The 22,818-nt window shown below is 40.2% G+C and overlaps 1 protein-coding gene across 1 annotated transcript; it reads right to left on the bottom strand.

Annotated features, from left to right (window-relative positions):
• Positions 1-1,417: 1,417 nt before the first annotated feature.
• LOC124275327 lies at positions 1,418-15,330 on the bottom strand. The gene is made up of 2 exons (XM_046710825.1): positions 15,173-15,330; positions 1,418-3,681 (listed from the first exon to the last, which is right to left on the bottom strand). The coding sequence occupies exon 2, from the start codon at positions 3,623-3,625 to the stop codon at positions 2,960-2,962; it is 666 nt and encodes a 221-aa protein (XP_046566781.1). The 5' UTR covers positions 3,626-3,681; positions 15,173-15,330; the 3' UTR covers positions 1,418-2,959.
• Between the last annotated feature and the right edge of the window lie 7,488 nt (positions 15,331-22,818).

A 22,818-nucleotide genomic window follows, 5' to 3' on the forward strand; every position in this document is an offset into this window, starting at 1 on the left:
TGTGTGTCTGGATCCTGTACAGGTGTAGTGTGTGTCTGGACAGGTGTAGTGTGTGTCTGTGTCCCTGTACAGGTGTAGTGTGTGTCTGGATCCTGTACATGTAGTACATCCTGTACAGGTGTAGTGTCTGGATCCTGTACAGGTGTAGTGTGTGTCTGGATCCTGTACAGGTGTAGTGTGTGTCTGGATCCTGTACAGGTGTAGTGTGTCTGGATCCTGTACAGGTGTAGTGTGTGTCTGTATCCTGTACAGGTGTAGTATTGTCTGGATCCTGTACATGTGTAGTATTGTGTCTGGATCCTGTACATGTGTAGTATTGTCTGGATCCTGTTCATGTGTTCGGATCATGTACATGTGTAGTATTGTCTGGATCCTGTACATGTGTAGTATTGTCTGGATCCTGTACATGTGTAGTATTTTCTGGATCATGTACAGGTGTAGTATTTTCTGGATCCGGTGCATGTGTAGTATTGTCTGGATCCTGTTCATGTGTAGTTGGTGTCTGGATCCTGTTCATGTGTAGTGTTGTCTGGATCCTGTACATGTGTAGTTGGTGTCTGGATTCTGTACGGGTGTAATGTGTGTTTGGATCCCGTAAGGTGTTGGATCGTCTACGTTTCAGTACATTATGTTAATACAGAATAACCTCTGCAACTCGAGTTATATATAACGATATATATAATTTTAGTTCGAGCAATGTATAAATTTCGAATATCTCTTCACAACGTTCGAGTCAATATTATTTGTAAAACGCCATTGTTAGATACCTCATACAGAACCTGTATGTACAGATATATTTAACTCTTGTGATATTAATGCACTACGCTTGTTAGATTCATGTGTGCAAAATAATTAAGATAAAAGTGAAAAAATCTTACACTCTGGACATGTGACCTACATAACATTATCTTACAACTTTTCTATGCGCCATGTGGCCTGAATTACGCGAACCCCTTACCGCAAACCTGCCACCAGCGCACCTGCTCATCCGTTTAAGAATCGGTGTTCAGCAACCGTGATCGTCGACACAGGCGGATAACGGGCTGATTTTGTTAATGTCATAATATCCCAACTGCACAGACCAAAGCTTTATAATGTCAGTCACTGGATCGTTACAACATCAACAAACGAAACAATAAGCCCCTCTTTCATCCAGCTCAGATTAGTTGAACATCATTATTAGGGCAAAATCGCAACGTTTTACTTCATTACACCTCCCCTTGCCTGAAGCATCTTCGGATCCGGGACAGACACATTCTTGTCACGTTCTCACGTCACGTGCAGATTTCCGTCACGGATATTTCTGAGATCCGTATTTAACGATCTATCGGAACTTACATGGTGTCGTAACATTGAAATGTCTCTTATGTCAACATGATTATATGCTGTAGAGAAGTGAATTAAATGCAACACAAAATTTAATTTATATTTCTTTATTTTGTATTCAAATAATTATTTCACATTCGTATTGGCGTGAACGTCAAGCACAAAACGCACCACACCTGTCAACCCATATTTCTGAAATGGAATTTCTCAGAGTTTTAAAGTATATAACATATATATATATCAAAAATCAAAATGTGGATATAATGATATGACAATGATGAAATGAACACAATATGTAAGGGCATTTGTCAGGACACAATGTACATTTCAAAGACAATGAGACACTGAACAAAAGTGCGTCTGATCTAAGTTATGTAGAGTGAGTGAGTTGGTTAGTTAGTTTACGCCGCTTTTAGCAAAATTCCAGTAATATCACGGCGGGGGACACCAGAAATGGGCTTCACACATTGAACCCATTTGGGGAATCGAACCCGGGCCTAAAGCGTGACGAGCGAACGCTTTAACCACAAGTCTACCCCACCGCTCCTTGACAGATGGAAGTGGTAATGTCAATATTCATTTCACACATAGCAAGTTAAAAAACGCCGCGTTTAGCAACGTTCCAGTACTATCAATGCGGAGACAACAGAAATGGGCTTCACACATTGTACCCATGTGGGGAATCGAACCCGGGCCTTCGGCGTGACGACCGAACGCTTAAACCACTAGGCTACACCACCGCCCCGGAATATCATCAATGGTACCGACTGCACTAACGTAAATTGCACTGTATTAGGGTGATGAGGTTTTACAGTATAGTAACTAAATAGTAACAAATAGTCGACAGTAACTAAATGTACGCGAGTGATATACTTACTGTGGTAAGAGTGTCCACGGGGAGTAAATGCTCGGTACGGTAAAACATGTAAATGTGTGTTGTAACATTCATAAATCAGTTTACCCACTTTTGTTCAGTATCAGTATAATATAGGACACGAGACAAAACTATATACATGATGATACAATATAATACCCCTACAATCCCGTAGACTAGGACACACGTACACACACAGACTCTCTGTACAGCACAACCTTGTGAATGAGGACACCTGGACATAGAAGTCCATGGCGGTATAGAAACAGGGGATGGCGTGTGGGATTTGAAGAAGGATCATTTTTAAAACACCCACCCACAATAGTTACTGAAGGCATGTTTACGTTGGATATCTGAACGTTCAAATCAACATATGGATTTACAATTGAAACCTTCAAAGTAGGAATTGCAGGGAACACAATGGTTCATCGCAAATGACGCAAACACGTTGACGTTCCGATTAGGAAGTAAACCGTTTCATTGCACAGTTGTGTCCTCCTTCAAACCATCCCGGGTTCTGGATCATATGATCTATATTTTGAAGTTCTTGGAACTCATAAGGAATCTTGGGACATTTTGCTGGAGCACCAGAACCAAATGTCAGTCAGACATCTTCAGAAAGTTTGAAGCGGCACTCATTGTTCGAGAATGTTCTGAAAGCACTGGCATCATAAATTACAAACACAAAACATGCATGAACGTATTCACAGGTCCCTTTATATAGCACATCCACCCCTCCCGTACGTGGGGGTCACCTTCCTACATGCATACCTGATGTGTTCTACCGGGTAGTTGGACCCGTGGTATGCCGTACATGATGTAGGGTTTTCCAGGCAGGCCTGTCTGAGCAAGTCTTTGACAAGAATGAGCATTATCTATGACAGATCTGATGGTATTGGTAGACAGAGGTTTCCTTTCCAGCTCCGAAGACCTCACAATCACCTTCTTACCATGTTTGATAAGGATCATGGCCACGAGTTGCTTGTTGACCTGGGTGCGCCACTTCATCCAGGAGTGAAACTCACGCTGGGCCTTGGGATGTATAGCTGACGGGAGGAACTCGAATGTCTTATCATTGAGAATCTTCCTTTCTACTTTGTTCAGATTGACCCTCACAGTGTAGTTCATCTGCCTTGCATCCTCAAGGTCGTAATCAGGAGCAATGCAGCTGAAGACTTCTACATCCTCGTTGGAGTTATCTGTCGGGTAGTCGGGGTCTATTTCCCGAACCTCCTCCTCTGTGATGTTTAGCTGTGTTAGTTCCGGGTACAGGGGGTAGTCTGGGCGCAGCAGGGTTTGGTAAGGGGAGGTGGGTTCCACTGGAGTATCTTGAGGGCCGAACTGTAGCCCCTCGCTGAAGTAGAACTGGGTCAGATCTGGGTAGAGTCTCTCCGGGGGAGGGGCTGTTACTCCTGAAGGTGGCATTCTGGGTACTAGGTTGAAGCGGACTTGTTTCTGACTAGATTTGGTGCTACGGGCAGCTGAAAACAAGAACACGATGTATTAGTTGGGTGTCAATGCATGGTCAAAATGCTTTTTATCTCGATGAAAGGTGTTGATGGGAATTTATTGCAGGGTCTGTGTGTTGTGGAAGAAGCGATCTTCAGAAATAATTCCCATTTTGCATTTGGAACAGGAGTACCTGATAAACTTTTATCTTCTAGATCTAGTATATAGAAAGTTGCCTAATGAGAGTGAACCATCCTCGATAATGCATATTTTATGTATCTGACTCAAACCACGTGATACTTCACTTAACCGTCCTACCAATTTGCACTGAGGATCGAAAATAATTTTGTTATAAGAGTGAGTAAGTGAGTATGGTTTTCCGCAGCTTTCAGCAATATTCCAGGAATATCACGGCTGGGGACACCATGGATGGGCTTCACATATTGTACCCATATGGGGAATCCACCAAGGCCTTCAGCGTGACGAGCGGACGCTTTAAACAATAAACTACCCCACCGCCCCTTTTATTATAGGAGAGATTGCGATGATGATATCACTTCCAAACAAAACTTTGGTCGTAAATAGGCTCTGGATACAATATATATATATATATGTATATATGTATATATGTATATATGTGTATTTATGTGTACAGCATAAGCAAGGATGAGAATAAACAAGAACGTATGTAAATATTGGAAAGGAAAACCTTGGTAGTCCGGAATCCCGTAAGTCCGGGAACCCGTTACTGTTAATAATTATTCAACTTCTTCATATATGTAGCTAACACACTTCAAACCTACAACTTCAGTAACCATTTCGCCTGTTGAGACAAGTACACAATACAAACAAATTTGATACAATCGTATTTGCTTGAGTGCATAGTTGATGTAAAATATGCTGAAGCGTATTATACTGTTCTCATACATCGTGGAGCAAGTGACAGTTCCTCTTATGACGTCACCACATGTAACAGAGAATGTCGTGTAGACTTTACATGAATACAACATCATCTTACACATATCCGGGACAAACCTGGCGAGCCCCACCCAGACACACAGTCTGATGCCCCACCGCCCTTAGAACAAACACGTATCTAGACTCTCCGAGACGACACTGAAGACATGATACTGTTTACCCCCACTCACACTGCCAACTGAATCTATGAGGGAACACAGTTAACGCCTTGAATGAAGGTATATATTAGTCAACGTTGCAGCATTGTTATTACGACGGACCGTAGTAGGTCGAGATTAAACCAGACAAAGTACTTGTTGATGGTGGGAAGTTGTTACGGTATGAGGCCAGGTGGGTTGAACACCTTACAAGCATTGCCAGGTGGGTTAAACACCTTACAAACATTGTCAGGTGGGTTGAACACCTTACAAACATTGCCAGGTGGGTTGAACACCTTACAAACATTGCCAGGTGGGTTAAACACCTTACAAACATTGCCAGGTGGGTTGAACACCTTACAAACATTGCCAGGTGGGTTGAACACCTTACAAACATTGCCAGGTGAGTTGAACACCTTACAAACATTGCCAGGTGGGTTGAACACCTTACAAACATTGCCGTTCGGGTTAAACACCTTACAAACATTGCCAGGTGGGTTAAACACCTTACAAACATTGCCAGGTGAACACCTTACAAACATTGCCAGGTGAGTTGAACACCTTACAAACATTGCCAGGTGGGTTAAACACCTTACAAACATTGCCGTTCGGGTTAAACACCTTACAAACATTGCCAGGTGGGTTAAACACCTTACAAACATTGCCAGGTGGGTTGAACACCTTACAAACATTGCCAGTGGGTTAAACACCTTACAAACATTGAAATATCAACAACACCAGCGAACAATCATTCTCGATCATCTTTAACAAAGATTCATGGGTGGGCAATGATACATTGTGGTAAAACTATATGAAGGGATCGTTGAAAAATAATTTGTAATCGCTTCTTATATACAACTACGACTTTGGACATTGCAATCAACGCAAAATTATTAAATATCTCCTTATTAAGTTAACATTCATTCTCGTTAGCGTCAATCCGATATTGTCTACATAAAATATCAAGTGACCTTTTCATATTTTGTAATATTTTTTTTTTCATTCTTCTATTAGCGATAATAGTATGCGATAAGTAGTAGCTATCATAACAAGTATCATATAATGATCACTATTATAGCATTTACATGTTTTTTACATTATTATAGTGATTGAATTAATATATTTACACATAATTAGATTGTTAAAGAACTAAGTAACTTAAAATGACATACATATGAAAAGTAATCTCATGATGGTTATAATGGTAGTTGTTCTAGTCAGAACACGATAAGTCGTGGTTAACAATGTAATGTAGCTTAACGTATTAACAGAGTATTAACCGTACACTGTTGCAGGGCGCTGTTCCAATTTTACAATACAGGCAGAAATTCTGCACACAAAAAACAACTTTAAAAACCTTTTCGTTAATCTTACAGAACATAACAAGGTGTGTCGATGTAGCCTGCTACCTGGAATACTACAAGTAACAATATGTTCACAAGTAGCAGAGACCATTAAGTTTTAACAACACATAACCTTTCGACCCCGTTTCAGGGTATCTGCTGAAAATCACGATTCAGACTGCTAGTTGGATATATAAAACGTATCCACCCGAAAATAATGGACAATTACCTTTTCGACGTTTGATTGCAGTTCTGTGGTGTTTACTATGGTCAGATGACCCTAACTGACCACAGCAACAAATCCGTCCCAACATAGTTGGCGGCCATTCAACAGTACCTGTGACATCGTTACCTAGGACGTGGCGGCGTTGGTGTGCAAATATATTAACAAGACATCCACTCCGACTTGAGCTGGTCGAGAAAATAACGAATATTGACTCTCCGGGGAGTTTTTTAAGGTGGGATACATCTTGTGAACACCTCAGCGTTCACACTCTCACAACATTGACAGACATAATTCAAATTGTATCAGGCTGAAAGTAGCTTGTAGCTTGGGTTTAATTCACGCTTAGTGTTATAAATGTGTTCAAGACCCTTCATTAAAGTTCTGAGCACTGTATAATATACACGTATCGTGCCTCACGGGAGTACTGTGTGTCATTCGAGTGGTTTAAACTATCATGTAACTTCTTGTCAGGCGAGTTGGTTCTGTGAGAAGGGGCGTTGTCATTGTTTCCAAACACCCCACATAATAGTTTTGTGTGGATCTTCAGGGGGAATGTGCGTCTGCTGACGAGATTGTTTTTGTTCTTTTTATGATATGAAATATTTTTGATGAACAAAGTTTCATCATTTGCCGGGAGCTACATAAACCATTCATGATAACGTCCACCTATAAGAAACTTGTACAAAAGCAGTATTTGATCGATTCTTGAAGGAAAATGTTTTTCACATTAAGGTTAAATTTTACATGAGTAGGAATTTTAAATATTAGCAAAGTTTAAAGAATTCGAGTTAGTGTCACCAAGTCCGAATGAACCTGAAGTGTCTGTCTGTCTGTGTCGGTGTTGTTGTTTAAGAACATCAGGTCACCACTTGTTACATTCATGTAATACCATTCTTGGAGCAGTATTGCCATTTAAACCATTATATAGACATACTCACCGTAGCAGATGAGGCATAAGGGATACTGTATGACAAAAATAAGATATTACCTTAAAATGTATGCAGTACAACTCTCCAGGCGTGTCCTTGTAATTACAGGTATTCTCAGGTGAATGTAAGTATACTGAAGGGTGACAGGTACGTATATCTACCTGAGCACGTCATAATGTCTTGAGGCGTTGATTAGATAATGCGAGAGTCAGGACCATCTATCAGAGAATGTCCCTGTGTTGGGGGTAGGGGCTGTCCCCTAGGGGTACTGATTAGGGTGAAGAGATTACAATTGTAATTAACACTGGGGCTAAACAGACAGTTGTAATTGCTGCGTACAACTGGCTTCACTCGTTTCGAAATTCAGTCGAAAGAGTATTGAGTGAGTTTGGTTAAACTCTGCTTGGAAACGTATTTCAGTCATCTCGTTGCGTCAGCTTCATGCGAGTGAGTGAGTTTACCCCGCTTTTAGCAATATTCCAGCAATATAACGGGGGGGGGCACCAGCTAAGGGCTTCACACATTGTACCCATGTGGGGAATCGAACCCTGGTCTTGTTCGTGACAAGCGAACGCTTTACCTCTAGACTACCCCACCACCCGCTTCGTGTGAGAGGGACGAAGTGTGTCAGTCTTTACGTTTAACACTTGGTGAAATCCATGATCCCGAGTAAGATGTTAACACGTAATCAGTGCGACTCTGGGCTTCGAACCCCCAAAAGCCATAAGGGTAACTCCTGGAAGTTGGTATGATGGATAAGGGATTCTATAGATACACAATTGTCTGATCGGCATTCAAGAAGTTGGTGACCCAAAAATGAAACATTCAACTTTATGGATGACAACGTCTTGTTTAATGCATAGAGCGACGTTTCGATGTAGATTTTACATCGTTATCAAGCTAAAACGATGTAAGAATCTACATCGAAACAATGCTCAATGCAATAAACAAGGAGGTGTCATCCATAAAGTTGTATGTTTCATACACAACTCCTGTTAAACAATGAATGCGACGTTTCGGTGATGGCATAAATAAATAATGCTTATGGTTTATCACTTTAACTTACAATCAAACATGGTTCCATAAATTGTAAAACTGATTTATGTTGCTGGAGTAGATTCCAGAGTAGCTTTACTGCAGGGCCATTATGACTACTACCTAAAGCCAACTGCCACCTAGCTCATTAAACAGTGATGATATGAAGGGGTAAATCAATCTCACTACTGAACAATGCCTGCACCAAGGTTGGCATAGCACAATGTGTTGTATTGATGGTACACACCTTTGACTGCACAAGTTTAAGTATCACTAGAGAGTGAGTGACAGTGAGCCACCCGATGTATATTTCAATCACAACGTGGAAACCCAGTGCCGGAGATAAGCATGTTTAATTCAGGTCTTGGTTGGTCACGTTGCTGAAACCGTCGACTACTGACGTGAGGATGACAAACCATAAATATAGGGTCAAATCTAGGAATTGAAAGAAAGATCTGCATTCTGGTGGACCTAAGGGACGCAACTCTGCTATGTTATTACTGCAGGTAAATGTACAATTTGATATGGCGAAATGGGGTAACGTTTAGTGAGTGATTTTAGTTGCTTTTAGCAATAGTCCAGCAAAATCACGGCGGAGGACACCAGAAATGGGCTTCACACAAAGTGCCCATTTGGGGAATCGAACCCAGGTCTTCGGCGTGATGTGCGAACGATTTAACCACTAGGCTACCCCACTGCCCGGTAAAGTTTAAAGAGAGCGACACTAAGTTGTTTAAATATCATCAATGTCACAATGCGAATAATTGGTGTATTTACCACTAGTTCTAACGCTGTAATCTTTGGATAGACAGCACGACTACATTCCTGTCAGATAAAAACATGCCATGTATCAAGTCCCAATAAGTTCGCAGGTCAAGAATTAATCAGGCTGCCAAACACGGCATACTTTACTTGATAACAAGGTCACAACCTTGATTCCTATCACATACTAACATGGTGCTCTATTCAGCCCTTTAACGACATTGCATAAGCGCGAACCCAGATATAAATACATTCAGTTCCCTTATCTTGATCTTTTGGGGTCGAGATTTCTCCAAACCAGTTCGTGACCTTTTTAGTCAGAATAAATTAAGCAACTTCGAAAGTCAGTCCTACTGTTAAGCAAGAAGATTGTTCCCGGTAACATTCCATAAGCGTCTACAGCACAAGGACCATTGTGTAATGCGTCTGGGCCATTTTGGTCTTGCTTGACCAGCGGTCAACAATAGCCTGGACAAGCTATTTGATAGATTGTGTCATGGGACATGTTGAACTAGCACAAGGTGATGTGTGACCTACTTGATCACATATACGTAACCTCACAGGATCAATGCCAAGCAAGCTGAGGGAGGATTTACTTGCCTTGGTGGCCTGTCTACCGGCGCTGGCCCACACATAATACAATCTTGGAAATGACATGCTACTTCAGTTAAAATACCTAAACCAAGTACAGAAACTTTTAAACGACATGATTGTGTGTCCAAAATAGATAGGACTATTGAGATCGGATGTGCATTCTGGGTGTTACACAGTACATTAAAGCTGTTGTGCTAATTTTGACTTCGGCGAAGTTTCATATATATATCCCTTATTTATCCATCTACTTTCAAAATATATTTTCTAAATAAACAAAGTCCGCTGATAAACACTAGACAGAAGATATACGCCGGCTGTGTTGATAAAAGCATAATCTACATATACAGTAATACGTTAAACGCATTGCGTTGGTACGAACCATTAAACAGTTAGGGGAAGTTAACATTTAAATCTATATCACATATAGCCTAAAGTCTAAACCTATATTAACAGTAAGCTAGCAATACAATAAACATAGCATACATACTTTGTAGGCAACTCCACAACCCAGTTCGCTGTCCAAATATCTACTTAGAGCTCTGTTCCCTCCGAGCTGCAGACACAGTCTGTCATGTCTCGCTGTTGTGGCGCTCTTAAATTACACGCTTGCTGAATTATATTTCCTGATCTCATGCGCACCACGTGTTAATGACACGAGTCTCTCCATCTGTATGCTTCAACACAACACCAAAACATGGTTCTTTGTCTCCAAGATGGACCCTCTGAGTCAGCTAATGCTTTGATTCACCTAACCAAATAAACTGGCATTTGTCATGGTAGCCAACGTTTGGAGACCATCCCAAATATGGTGATTATCGGCGAGGCAATCTGGTCCTAATCTCTGAGATGACCAAAGGATTAGAGGATTAGCCTTTAGAAGTAAGGGAAGTCATTTTCCGGTTTTGGTTTTGTTTATTTTGAAATTATCCTACTGGTCACGGGGGAGGTTTGTGTAAACATTCGTATCGCGCATCGCTTTGTAGAATGTTATAACAACGTTTGGTTATATTCGGAAATCAAAAGGCCACGTTTTACATGCAAAGTGTGAAAGATCATAAAGTGATAAAACGGGATATTTGCCAGATATGACACAAGTCAGTCCGCCCGCGATTTTATCATGATATTTTATTGTTATGTTTAAACTGAACATAAGCATCTTGGGGAATATATTCATCAAACGCGTGTATTCAATGTCGTAATTATTTATATTAGAAACGTTGAACGTTGCATACACAACTTCGAATAACACAAAGACCATTGCTTTTTGACTTATTTAACTAGGTTTCTTCTTTGAGAAGCATTTAGAAGTTGGAGCAGTAAGGAAGGATAACAATATATGGATGAACAGCTTCTTTGTTGCTGTGAGAGCGATGTTTCGGTGCATGGTTCTAACACCGTTATCAAGCAAGTGATGAGGAGTTTCATGAGGAAACTGTCATCACTTGCTTGAAAACGGTGTCAGAACCTACACAGAAACATCGCTCTCACAGCAATAAAGAAGTTGTTCATCCATATATTGTGATCCTTCCCTATTCAACTAGATTTCCCCATCATACGGATTTTATTGCTCGGGAATATTCACATACACATCGAACGAATTATTGCGCACGTGAACAATGACTAATTTGTCTCGACGACAATAGTGCCTATACACATGGGACTACTTCGTCAGCATACAACATCTTCAACGTTGTAAGTGAGTGAAGTATCATATTTAGAGTCACAAAGGAATCATATATATTTTCAGCAAACACTGGTCTAAAACAATAAGCAACATCTTGGGTTAAATGACTTTCCGATGCCATCATTGTACTCGCGAGATCACAGACGGAGAAACCTGATAAATGACCCCATAATGTGCTACAGAATATCCCCCAGTGTCATTAGATGATAAGTTCACATAACATGTACATGTACCGGCGTGCTGACCAATGACTATACAACTTAGCTACATCGGATAGACAGTGATTAACACGTAAACTACAGCACCCTGTAGGATTAAAACATACTTTAGCGTATCCAAGTAGCACTGATGAGGATGGGGCCTGCAGATTTAAGACAGCATGCTACGGCTTCTTGATACTTTTCTATTTTAAAGCCTTCATTTAGATCACTAGTTCTATTACATTTATATTCAAAATGTTTCACGGGGTGATCGAAGGTAAATCATACTATAAGAATTTTGAGTATATTTTCAAATCTAATCATTTTTCATTCATTGTTTCACTTTGAAAAAAAATAGGACATCATCGATCTTTTTAAATTGAATGTTACTAAATGTTAAAAGACATTTGGAATAAATAAAGGGTGAGTGAGTTGAGTTTGAAGCTGCACATGTCAGTTTGATGGGGTTCAGATAAGGACACTGGTATTTACACTTTCGCTAAATCCTGAACAGGGGCGTGATCCGTACAAACCATAAGTCTAGGATTCGCCCCCCAACAAGCGATCGGACCTAGCAAGTACGTGAAGCATTTTACCTTTATAAAGTGACGAACTATATAATAGAGAAAGGAGAGAGAGTGAATGGGGTAAATACAGGGTCAGTTGCTTATAAACATTTCAACCAGATGAATACAAGACTTACCAGATGTGACTAGATGTTATAATATGCATATATTTATTCCTCTGAAGTCAACCAATCATTGATTCTGCTACACATACATAAATACCCAGCTGTTTAGTCACATATTCATCTAGTGAAAATCTTTACATCCAAAGTACTTCGGCCGGATACATTATAACTGCATATCCACGTGTGTGTCTGTAAAGCCACTCAATGTACTGACCCTACACCTGGCCAGGTAATATACAACAAACAGGAAAAGGACGAGGTAATCCAGGTGTAGCAGGCCAAGACGCACAGGTGAGAGAGTACAGTCAGCCTACTGCTTGAGTACCGGTCTATACTCAGCACTTACTGTAATGCTCAGGGATTAAGTATTGTCTATGCTATAACTGCATTGTAGGAAGCTACGGATGAAGCGACTTGTCTGGACTTGATGTGGTTTTTCTGGTATGAAACAAATCATGGGTCTTTATATTTGATTTGACGGACTCAGAAACATAAGCCGATGAGTGTTCTGTTGGTATTTCGTTATTTTATCATCAGTAACTGATAACTGATCTTTTTTAAACAAAAACGTCTTAACGCAAGACCCATTTTGTCGTAAGAGGCGACTAACGGGATCAGGTGGTGACTCGTCGACTTGGCTGACACATGTCATCGTAACCTGATTGTGCAGATCAATGCTCATGCTGTTGATCACTAGATTATCTGGTCCAGACTCGAATATTTACAATATATTGCTGAGTGCGGCGTTAAGCAAGAAACAAACACATCTTAACGTGAACTATGAATGGACTCATTCGGGATCTATTCCTTTTTTTATTTCATTTATAACATCTTTGTTTTCAGTACACGCTATTCATCACACCTTAATTTAGTTAAATGGGTAGAACGCCTAATAACTACTACTTATCGGTGTAAATATTTATCACTTACTCAAAAAAATGCTGAGATCTATTTATATTTTTTCTCTACATAATGTCACCAATATCCATTACTTACTAACGCCGACAACGATACTACTGGGGGAAGTATAAGCCTAGATCTCTCTCTCTTCAGAAACTGTCAGTCACGTTAACATGACACTGATATAAACGCCAGACGTTGCGGGAATCAATACAATAACACCGTTATTCCCACACCTACTCGCTATACAGTGTATATACATTCCCCTGGTGCTGTTATATGTCACGTTATATACACCCAAGGGCTAGATGCCACCCCGGTGGTTGTGAACATCACGCTTCAGTGGGCCTCATCATAATATCTACACGACTTTCGTACAGCTAGTATTAATTACGACTTTTCAACGCCAACAGACTTTGTTAATGGCTGATTATGCAAAAGGTGGATTAGTCTGGGGTTAATAAGCTGTGGGGGATGAATGAGTCAGTGATCGTATGGGGATCACATCAAAACATTTCTCATATAAGTATAGTAGTTCCTTCTTATCAGCAAACGTTTCGAGACATGCATTCCGTGATATCCCTGGTAACTCACTCTCCGTCAACTCAAGTCGACGTGCCGGTAGTACCACTCGGCTTTAAATTTGTCTCGAACTACCGATAACTCGATGTTTGGGCCATAGCTTGTGGACTTAATGAGATTTTGCTGTATGTACCTATACGATTGTACAACAGACTAGGCTTTCAGAAAACTTTTTATGATAATGGTTAAGTCATGTTACTTTTATATGGAGTACATCTGCATGTCAAGTGCACCATTTAGAGTGAATGAGTGAGTGAGTGAGTTTAGTTTACGCCGCACTCAGCAATATTCCAGCTATATGGCGGCGGTCTGTAAATAATCGAGTCCGGACCAGACAATCCAGTGATCAACATCATGAGCATCGATCTGCGCAATTGGGAACCGATGCCATGTGTCAACATAGTCAGCGAGCCTGACCACCCAATCCCGTTAGTCGCGTCTTACAACAAGCATAGTCGCCTTTTGTAGCAAGCAAGGTTGCTGAAGACCTATTCTATCCCGGATCTTCACGGGTCCACCATTTAGAGAAGAAACCAAGCAAGTTTGGCAGTTGTCCTTTATACGGCAATGGTGTCGATTTCACAGTGACCTTAACAGTGCACTGTTGTAAATATGCACATCAACCCAAAGAAATGTAAACACATTTGATCGGATGAGTGGTTTCACAAAAATGTATCATATTTCATGAATTATCTCAAATAATCTCATTATCCTTTGAGAGAAACAATCGCATGTTATTAAGTATTTGATTAGATCTAAATAAGTTATAATATTATTCGCGAGATGACCGATAATATCCCTGTGAAATACAACATGCTGTTAATGAACAGATGTAGGAGAGTTCATTTCTAATCAATAATAGATTCAGTCACTTCCTTGTCTCTTCATTACCACTATGGAATCTCGTGTAGTGCACGAGCCTCAGGCGACAAGCCCGTGCTGCACGTGATCGATAATCAGTTTCACCCGTCTCGTCATCTGGTCTGAACCTGTCTATAGTGGCCTGTGATATAGATGTTTATATGCTTCTGTTGTCATTTTAAACTTCACATACAATTGTTTCTAAATAGCAAAATATAAACAATCGAAAATAATTTTCACAGATATTGAATAGCTATGTTGTAGGAATTGTCAACGAGTTGATTAAAGTAGAGTTTAACGGCATGATCAAGTGGAGTCTAACGGTGATGTATAAAAGCAATATCATACGTGCATTGTCAATACGGTGATGTTTTATGCTGACGCCTGGTGTTTGGTGGTCTGTAATAAAACAGTACCCCCTATCCCGATGATATGAGTGTTAACGGTCTCCCCGAACGATGACGTCACACACGAAAGGACCAGTCCAGTCAACACGACCCAATGTTTCCTTAATCCGTTAGCCATAGCAATGATACAAGGATATTGAATGCAGTGACTCACGCGCCAGATTGGGGAAGGAACAAAGACCTTAAACACCTACCTGAATTGTCAAAAAAATAAGATGTCCTACTTCCAGTGGTCAGTCTAAATCTCCGATAGTCTGCTAGGGTCCAGTGATAAACAGACAACCACCCCGAACCAGCTGGGACCTATGTGCTTATCTGCGGCCGTGTACAACGTGTGCAACATAAAAATAGACACGGTCTTTGTGTTCATCGATCCGGCCAATCTGATTGGTCGGTGCGAGCGGCAATCAGTCACATGACCAGGTCTAGTGGATTCGCCCATGCGTAATCTGAGTTTGAGAATCAGTGGGGCGTGGCGGTGTTGCGGAGTTTGGACAAAGCAAGGCTGTGAAACAATATGAAAAATCGTTTGTATCCTGGAGCGGTGTTTTATCGCCAACCGCGTAGTAGTGGGTGCATAACATCCTCTGTGATGCTCGGTCGGGAATGACTTCACAAATTGGCATTCCGACGTATCCTGTTTTGAATGTTCTGATCTACCATAAATAATAGTCGCTTTAAATTTCAATCTCGTACACGAGCTATAGGACTGTTACAAGAATATCCAGTCCCAAACACTCTGCATTTTGAAAACTTAATATTGCAGTTATTATATTTACAAGTTTGTGGTTGAATAAGCTTCAATACTGCTTTATAGTGAATCTTCAATTAATGAGTACGAACTCAGTAATGACCATGACAAATTGTGAGCTTGTAATTACATGGTGCCATGCACATCTATATCTAGATTGGATATGGTTTTCAATACGAATGTTAAAATGATATTAAAACCGCACCACAATACTCAAACTGTATTGTTGCAATTCGTATGCTTGTTCATTTAAGGTAATATATAGATATATGATAAATATAAAACTAACGGGCCGCGGAACTATGTTAATAAGTGGCTTTGTTGTTATAACGGGGAAAGAACAGCAAAACTACATTTGAACATAGTCCCGCGTCCCGTCAGTTTTGTATTCATTATTTTAGCTTATTTGGAGTAAACATGAAAACGATGTCTTAGAAACATAAATCCTCAACGCTAGAGAACAACTAGCCTCGATAATCCGCCCAGATTCCTTAGGGAGTAAAAGGCTAAGTAGCGGTAAATAATATATGATTTGCTTACCGAAAATTAGCGATAACACCATTTGTTTGCAAAAAGGTAATTAAGCACACCCTTGTGCGTGTGTGAGTGCGTGAGTGAGTGAGTTTATCACCGCTTTGATCACAGTGTCTCAGCTTCATGTTTTAATTGTCCGAAGTGATAAAAAATGTCTAAAACGCATACCAGCTTAGTGACCTAATATTTGTGAAATGGTGTTAAACAGATTACACCCAGAAACATAACTGAGATGAACCGGTACTCGAACCCACATTCATTGGCTTCTGACTGACTGACTGAGTTTGGTTTTACGCCGCTTTTAGCAATATTCCAGCAACATCACGGCGGGGGACACCAGAAATGGGCTTCACGCATTGTACCCATGTGGGGATTCGAACCCGGGTCTTCGGCATGACGTGTACAAGGAGAGCAACACCGCACAGCCCATTGCGGCGTCTTCGATAACTGTGTAAGTATGAGTACGTATACATATTTGTGTATGGTAGCGTTTACATGAAAGTGTATGTAAGAAGCTGTATACATGAAAGTTTATTATATTAAAGTCTGTGCATAAAAGAGTTTTGTGAATGTATGATTACATTGAATGTGTACAATATGGAAGTATATATAAGAAAGGATATATATTACAGTGTACACGTGAAAGTTGCTTTGTGTTTTGTTGGGGTGGGGTGTGTGTGTGTGTGTGTTAACGCCGCATTCGGCAATAGTTCAATTATGTGGCGGCGGTCTATCTGTAATCGAGTCCGGACCAGACAATCCAGTGACTGACATCAAGTGCATCGGTCTAGGCAATTGGGGATATGATGACATGTGTCAACCAATTCAGCGAGCCTGACCACCCGATCCCGTTAGTCGCCTTTACAGGTGAAAGTGTTACATGAAAGTGTGAGTTTATCACCGCTTTGATCACAGTGTCTCAGCTTCATGTTTTAATTGTCCGAAGTGATAAAAATGTCTAAAACGCATACCAGCTTAGTGACCTAATATTTGTGAAATGGTGTTAAACAGATTACACCCAGAAACATAACTGAGATGAACCGGTACTCGAACCCACATTCATTGGCTTCTGACTGACTGACTGAGTTTGGTTTTACGCCGCTTTTAGCAATATTCCAGCGACATCACGGCGGGGGACACCAGAAATGGGCTTCACGCATTGTACCCATGTGGGGATTCGAACCCGGGTCTTCGGCATGACGTGTACAAGGAGAGCAACACCGCACAGCCCATTGCGGCGTCTTCGATAACTGTGTAAGTATGAGTACGTATACATATTTGTGTATGGTAGTGTTTACATGAAAGTGTATGTAAGAAGCTGTATACATGAAAGTTTATTATATTAAAGTCTGTGCATAAAAGAGTTTTGTGAATGTATGCATACATTGAACGTGTACAATATGAAAGTATATACAAGAAAGGATATATATTACAGTGTACACGTGAAAGTTGCTTTTGTTTTTGTTGGGGTGTGGGTGTGTGTGGGTGTGTGTGTGTTAACGCCGCATTCGGCAATAGTTCAATTATGTGGCGGCGGTCTATCTGTAATCGAGTCCGGACCAGACAATCCAGTGACTGACATCAAGTGCATCGGTCTAGGCAATTGGGGATATGATGACATGTGTCAACCAATTCAGCGAGCCTGACCACCCGATCCCGTTAGTCGCCTTTACAGGTGAAAGTGTTACATGAAAGTGCATGTATTTTAGTGTATGTATAAGGTATGTATGATGGTATACATACAACTGCAATATAAACATGTATGCATGAAAAACAATAGAAATATATAGAAGTTCCTTTGATTTGATGAATGCTTGACATTAGTACAGTGTGCGCTACTGAGTGAGTGAGTTTGGTGTTACGCCGCTTTTGGTAATATTCCAGAAATATCAAGGCGGGGAACACCAGAATTGGGTTTCACATATTGTACCCATATGGGGAATCGAACCCGGGTCTTCGGCGTGACGAACGAACGCTTTATCCACTAGGCTACCCACCGTTCCTGTGCGCCGCTGAGGTCCACACTTATACTAAACACACGTATATGGGAAAATACAAACTACATTCCCTGTGACAGCTGGTGATTTATTATACATTTTTCGCATCGACATACCATTCTTCATATATATAAAATACATGCACAATCACCACTTTCAGAAACCACCCACGTCATACCACCGATTTTGATTAAACAGCTCGTTATTGTAATGTATACAATCAATGCCAGACTCACATCCATACAGCAATGTGCAAATTACTGTAACGGCAGCTGTGAGCTATCGGTTCAATGTTCAGATAATGACAAACTTACCTAATCACACACACCTCTCCGTAACAGCTAGAGATGCTATAACACTCACCTTACCAAGAGAGTCTATTGATCAAAACACAACCACACTACTTTCAGTGTGGGTAACACTTTGATAAACATCGTGGTGCAAATATGATGATAGCGATTACACATGTATTAACACACGTGGTTGGAGCGTGGCATCACATACCTATGACGCTAACACCCTTTGTATAATGTGGCCGATCCTTAGGTATTCAACAGATTGCGGAAATCGTATTTTTTCGTTTTTCTTATCCATGATTGCTATCTAAAAACAAACCATGCAATTCGTGTTGACTTAACGGTAAACACGTACCTGTAGTGCAGTAACCCCAGTACAGGTATGCTCAGAAGTACTGTGTACTTCCTATAGTGAGTGTTTCTTACACTACGTCGTCAACATTGTACATAGGAAAAGGTGTGTGCAGGTAAATGTGTACGCAGGATAGATATATTACATAGACGTTTCCTCTAACTGTGGCAAGGATCCTACAACCGCCGGCTTCAGATAAAGGGTATGATTCAGCTTGATTAAATCAAGCACAGGGTTTCAAATTTGCGCTGTGTCACCGGGTACGTTTGATTTTTTGATTAATAGAATAAAATGGTTGTCCGTAATTTGAAAGATAGGTGATGAGATATTTCCGCCATCTGCTAGGTTATTGCTAGGTTACCCTTTACCAGAGTTCGTGTCATAAATTAAAAATTGAAACTGGGCGTTATGAAATTATTGATCGGGAGAAAAGATATTGTATCTACTGTAAAGAAAATAATGTAAATGCAATTGAAGATGAATACCATTTCGTTTTAATTTGCCCAAAACATACAGTACACCGAAAACAGCTGATTAAACCTTATTTTTGGAAGAAACCAAGTGTGTTGAAATTTTTGGAATTATTAAGAAACACATCTAAAGATGGTATTGCAAAATTATGTAAATACATAAAGTTATCCATGTAAGTACCGAAATGTTTTGTCCAGCCTCCTTTTGTAAATGTAAAAAATATGTATATTTCAATGGAAAACCATATTCTATCATGTATACAGTGTAAAATGATGACGAGGGGCATATAGCCCAAGTCTTTACTGAATAAACAATCGAATCGAATCAGCCTGAACGAGAATATACAGTAAATACAGAGTGGGTAGATGCAGGTCATGGAATGAGGGATGATGTTGAGATGAAGCTCCTGACAACCTCTGTATACTGCTGAGAAGGTAGTCATAGAGGCTGACACTGCACGATCTGTGTGGCGATCATGAATAGAACCCCTGTCCTCTATTTGTAACAGGAAAACTGTGGGCGTACAAACGTCTACCTTTCTGAGCATACATACCGGTGTATATACAGAGAAATGTTCGTAAAATTGTATTTATTCTTGTATATATGTGTTTTGTTGTTCATAGGACTTGGCGCGTGGGTAGGATACAAAAGCGTGTAAATTCTTTTAATGGGCGTTCATAATGAAATTCTTTACTTTTCAGTTTGTTCCGGCGCGAAATAGTCCCCCACTGCGCCATGCGTGTTTTTTACATGAACAATTGATTTGCCTCTGCGTGTGTTTGCGACGAGTCGCGGGTTGGGCAGGATAGGCTCACCTTTTCGTGAACACTAGGTGTCATAACTATTTGATAGTGTCACAGACACAGTGATAAAGACATGGTCATGATATAGTGGGAATCGTATGGTGGTTTTTAGCAGACAGTTATTGCTTTTAGCAGACATACCGCCTCCGTGGTGTAGTGGTTAGAGCGTCCGCCCGGAGAGCGGAAGGTCGCGGGTTCGATCCCCGACCGCGTCATACCAAAAGACGTTAAAATATGGTACTTGTTGGTCCCTGCCTGGCGCTCGGCATTAATGGGTACATCAAGGACTGGTCGGCTCGGAGTCAGTATAATGTGTCTGAGTGGGGTATTCATGCTTCACTGCGGCATGGTATCTCAGTGAGCTAGCGCTATAAAACCAGCTTCAGTCTGGGCTAGTACAAGCAGCCGCACATACAAATACACACGCATGCACGTCGTCATATGAGCGAAATATTCTCAAGCACGACGTTAAACCCAATTTCACCTCACCTTTAGCAGACATTGATTGCTTTTAGCAGTCATTTCGTATGATTGTGAAAAAGCCTATGTCGCTTTTATTGTCCTAATTTCATATGGATTTTATGTGACTTAAGACACAACTGCTTAAATAGTTGCTTATCAAAAACAGACAGATGTGTTATAGTCTCACCACAAAATGTACAATGTTATAAATTTACATAAACAGTTAGTCACTCGTTTCAGGTATAAGTTATAAAGTAATGTACCTATTTACATACATGATATGCATCCCATCGTAATGGCCAAATACAATATACATGGAATATCAAACCAAAAATATATTGATAGAAAAGTACCTTTCATTGCACAATAGAGATTTTGTAAAACATAAAAGCTGGCTTTGATGAGGTTGGAGGAGTAAAATATAGCGATACGACAAAATAAAACACAATGTCAGTTAATCCGTATACGTCTTTATAAATGTACGAAGTAAAAGGCTATAACAAGGTAGACGTCACTGCAGTAAAACATGGTACTTGTTATAGACTGAATCCTGGCTGTTAAGTTCTTTCATCCAGAGGCGTGCTGGCATATTTCACTGTTCCCTCGTGTATTGGGGATACTACATATCTGTATAAGGATAACTGCATTATGATATTTTTCCACAGACACCACTGACTCCAAAATACTGACTTTATATATTCCGTTTGTGCAATTGTACATTATGTTTACCACTATCTTGTAAAACGTATTACCAGCTGTGTAAACCCGTTACCTGGTGAAGTATTTACATAAGCAAATTTTGATTTTAACCAATCCAGATTTCTTAGGAAATAAATATATGTTTAAACCATATCCATATATCGTTAAAGCGGTACAATGGTTTCTGGGTATGTTTTTCGCATCATTCAGCCCGATTTCCTCACTGATTCAGAATGTAATCATCCTTAACTTTCGCATACATTTTAAATCAAATCTTTGAAGGGCATTTAGAAGTGGAATGATTAAGAAAAGAAAGATTTATGGATGTCAACTTCTTTATTCATATGATGAAGGAGCAAGCATACACTCCGAAACGTAGTGTTATTCACAATAAAGAAGTTGACATCCATAAATCTTTCTCTTCTTATACATTTTAAATGATATATAATTTGCATGTACACCCTTGTTTTAATGAAGACCCAAGGGAAAGCTGGGCGAATACTCTCCAGGGAGTTAGGCTCTCATTCCCGAACATGTTCTCACACTCATTGCAGGATACACAGTCAACATTATCACCATGCATTGTTTTCAGCGTGTACAGTATTATTGCTATCAATGTGGAAGTCCTCTATAGTGAAGCACGTCACGTAAGTGGGAGCTTAGTCGTCCCAGCAAGTCATTCCCACAGGCGACCAACACGACGAAAACATGTCACACGAAACAGTATTTGGCTAGTGACCACCACATTATGTTGTTTCATATTCTGGCCGACATTGTAAGTCATTGTACGTGTGTGACGTGTTTGTCTTCCCTCTGGTATTGCCGAGATACACCTGAACTAGAAGTCTATCCAAAATATAAAATATAATTTACGTTTTCATGCACTTTATGTTTTGTCAATATGTCGATGATAACATGCTTTGTATTTTGCTACTAGACAATACAGATACTGTAAATTGTTTTTAGTGTAAGCAACTATTAATTAACATCTATTAACGAATTCACATATGCAGCTATAGGCAACTGACTGCTCCAGCCAACTACAACAGCATGGAGTACCCCAAGGCGACGTTTTATGCCCTATTCTATTTATGAAGGTTTGGTGAAGCCACATAGCCCGTGGCTTTGCAGCATTATCTGAAACTGGTTTTCAATAATCATGTCGTGAATCTACCTTTGGCTTACTCCCTAATGTTGACCACCAGTTGTTAATAACCAGTACGATAGCCACAGCGTTTCCATTCCAAGGACCATAAACGACAACAGTATGAGGAATGGATGTGTTAATATAGATTAACACACAGAGGACGATAAGCCATCGGTGGTTGAGTAACACCCTTTAGTTACAGCATAAACTACGCATATATTATCACAGGACGTATATATCGACCAATCTACACCCAATCAGTGTAATCAATATCCGTATTTGTAACAGGTTTGTCATACAAAAGTGCATGCGCACATTTAACACATTA

Source organism: Haliotis rubra, unplaced genomic scaffold (genome assembly GCF_003918875.1).
Source record: "Haliotis rubra isolate DU_JTF1 unplaced genomic scaffold, ASM391887v1 Scf2, whole genome shotgun sequence".
NCBI classification, from domain to species: Eukaryota; Metazoa; Mollusca; class Gastropoda; order Lepetellida; family Haliotidae; genus Haliotis; species Haliotis rubra.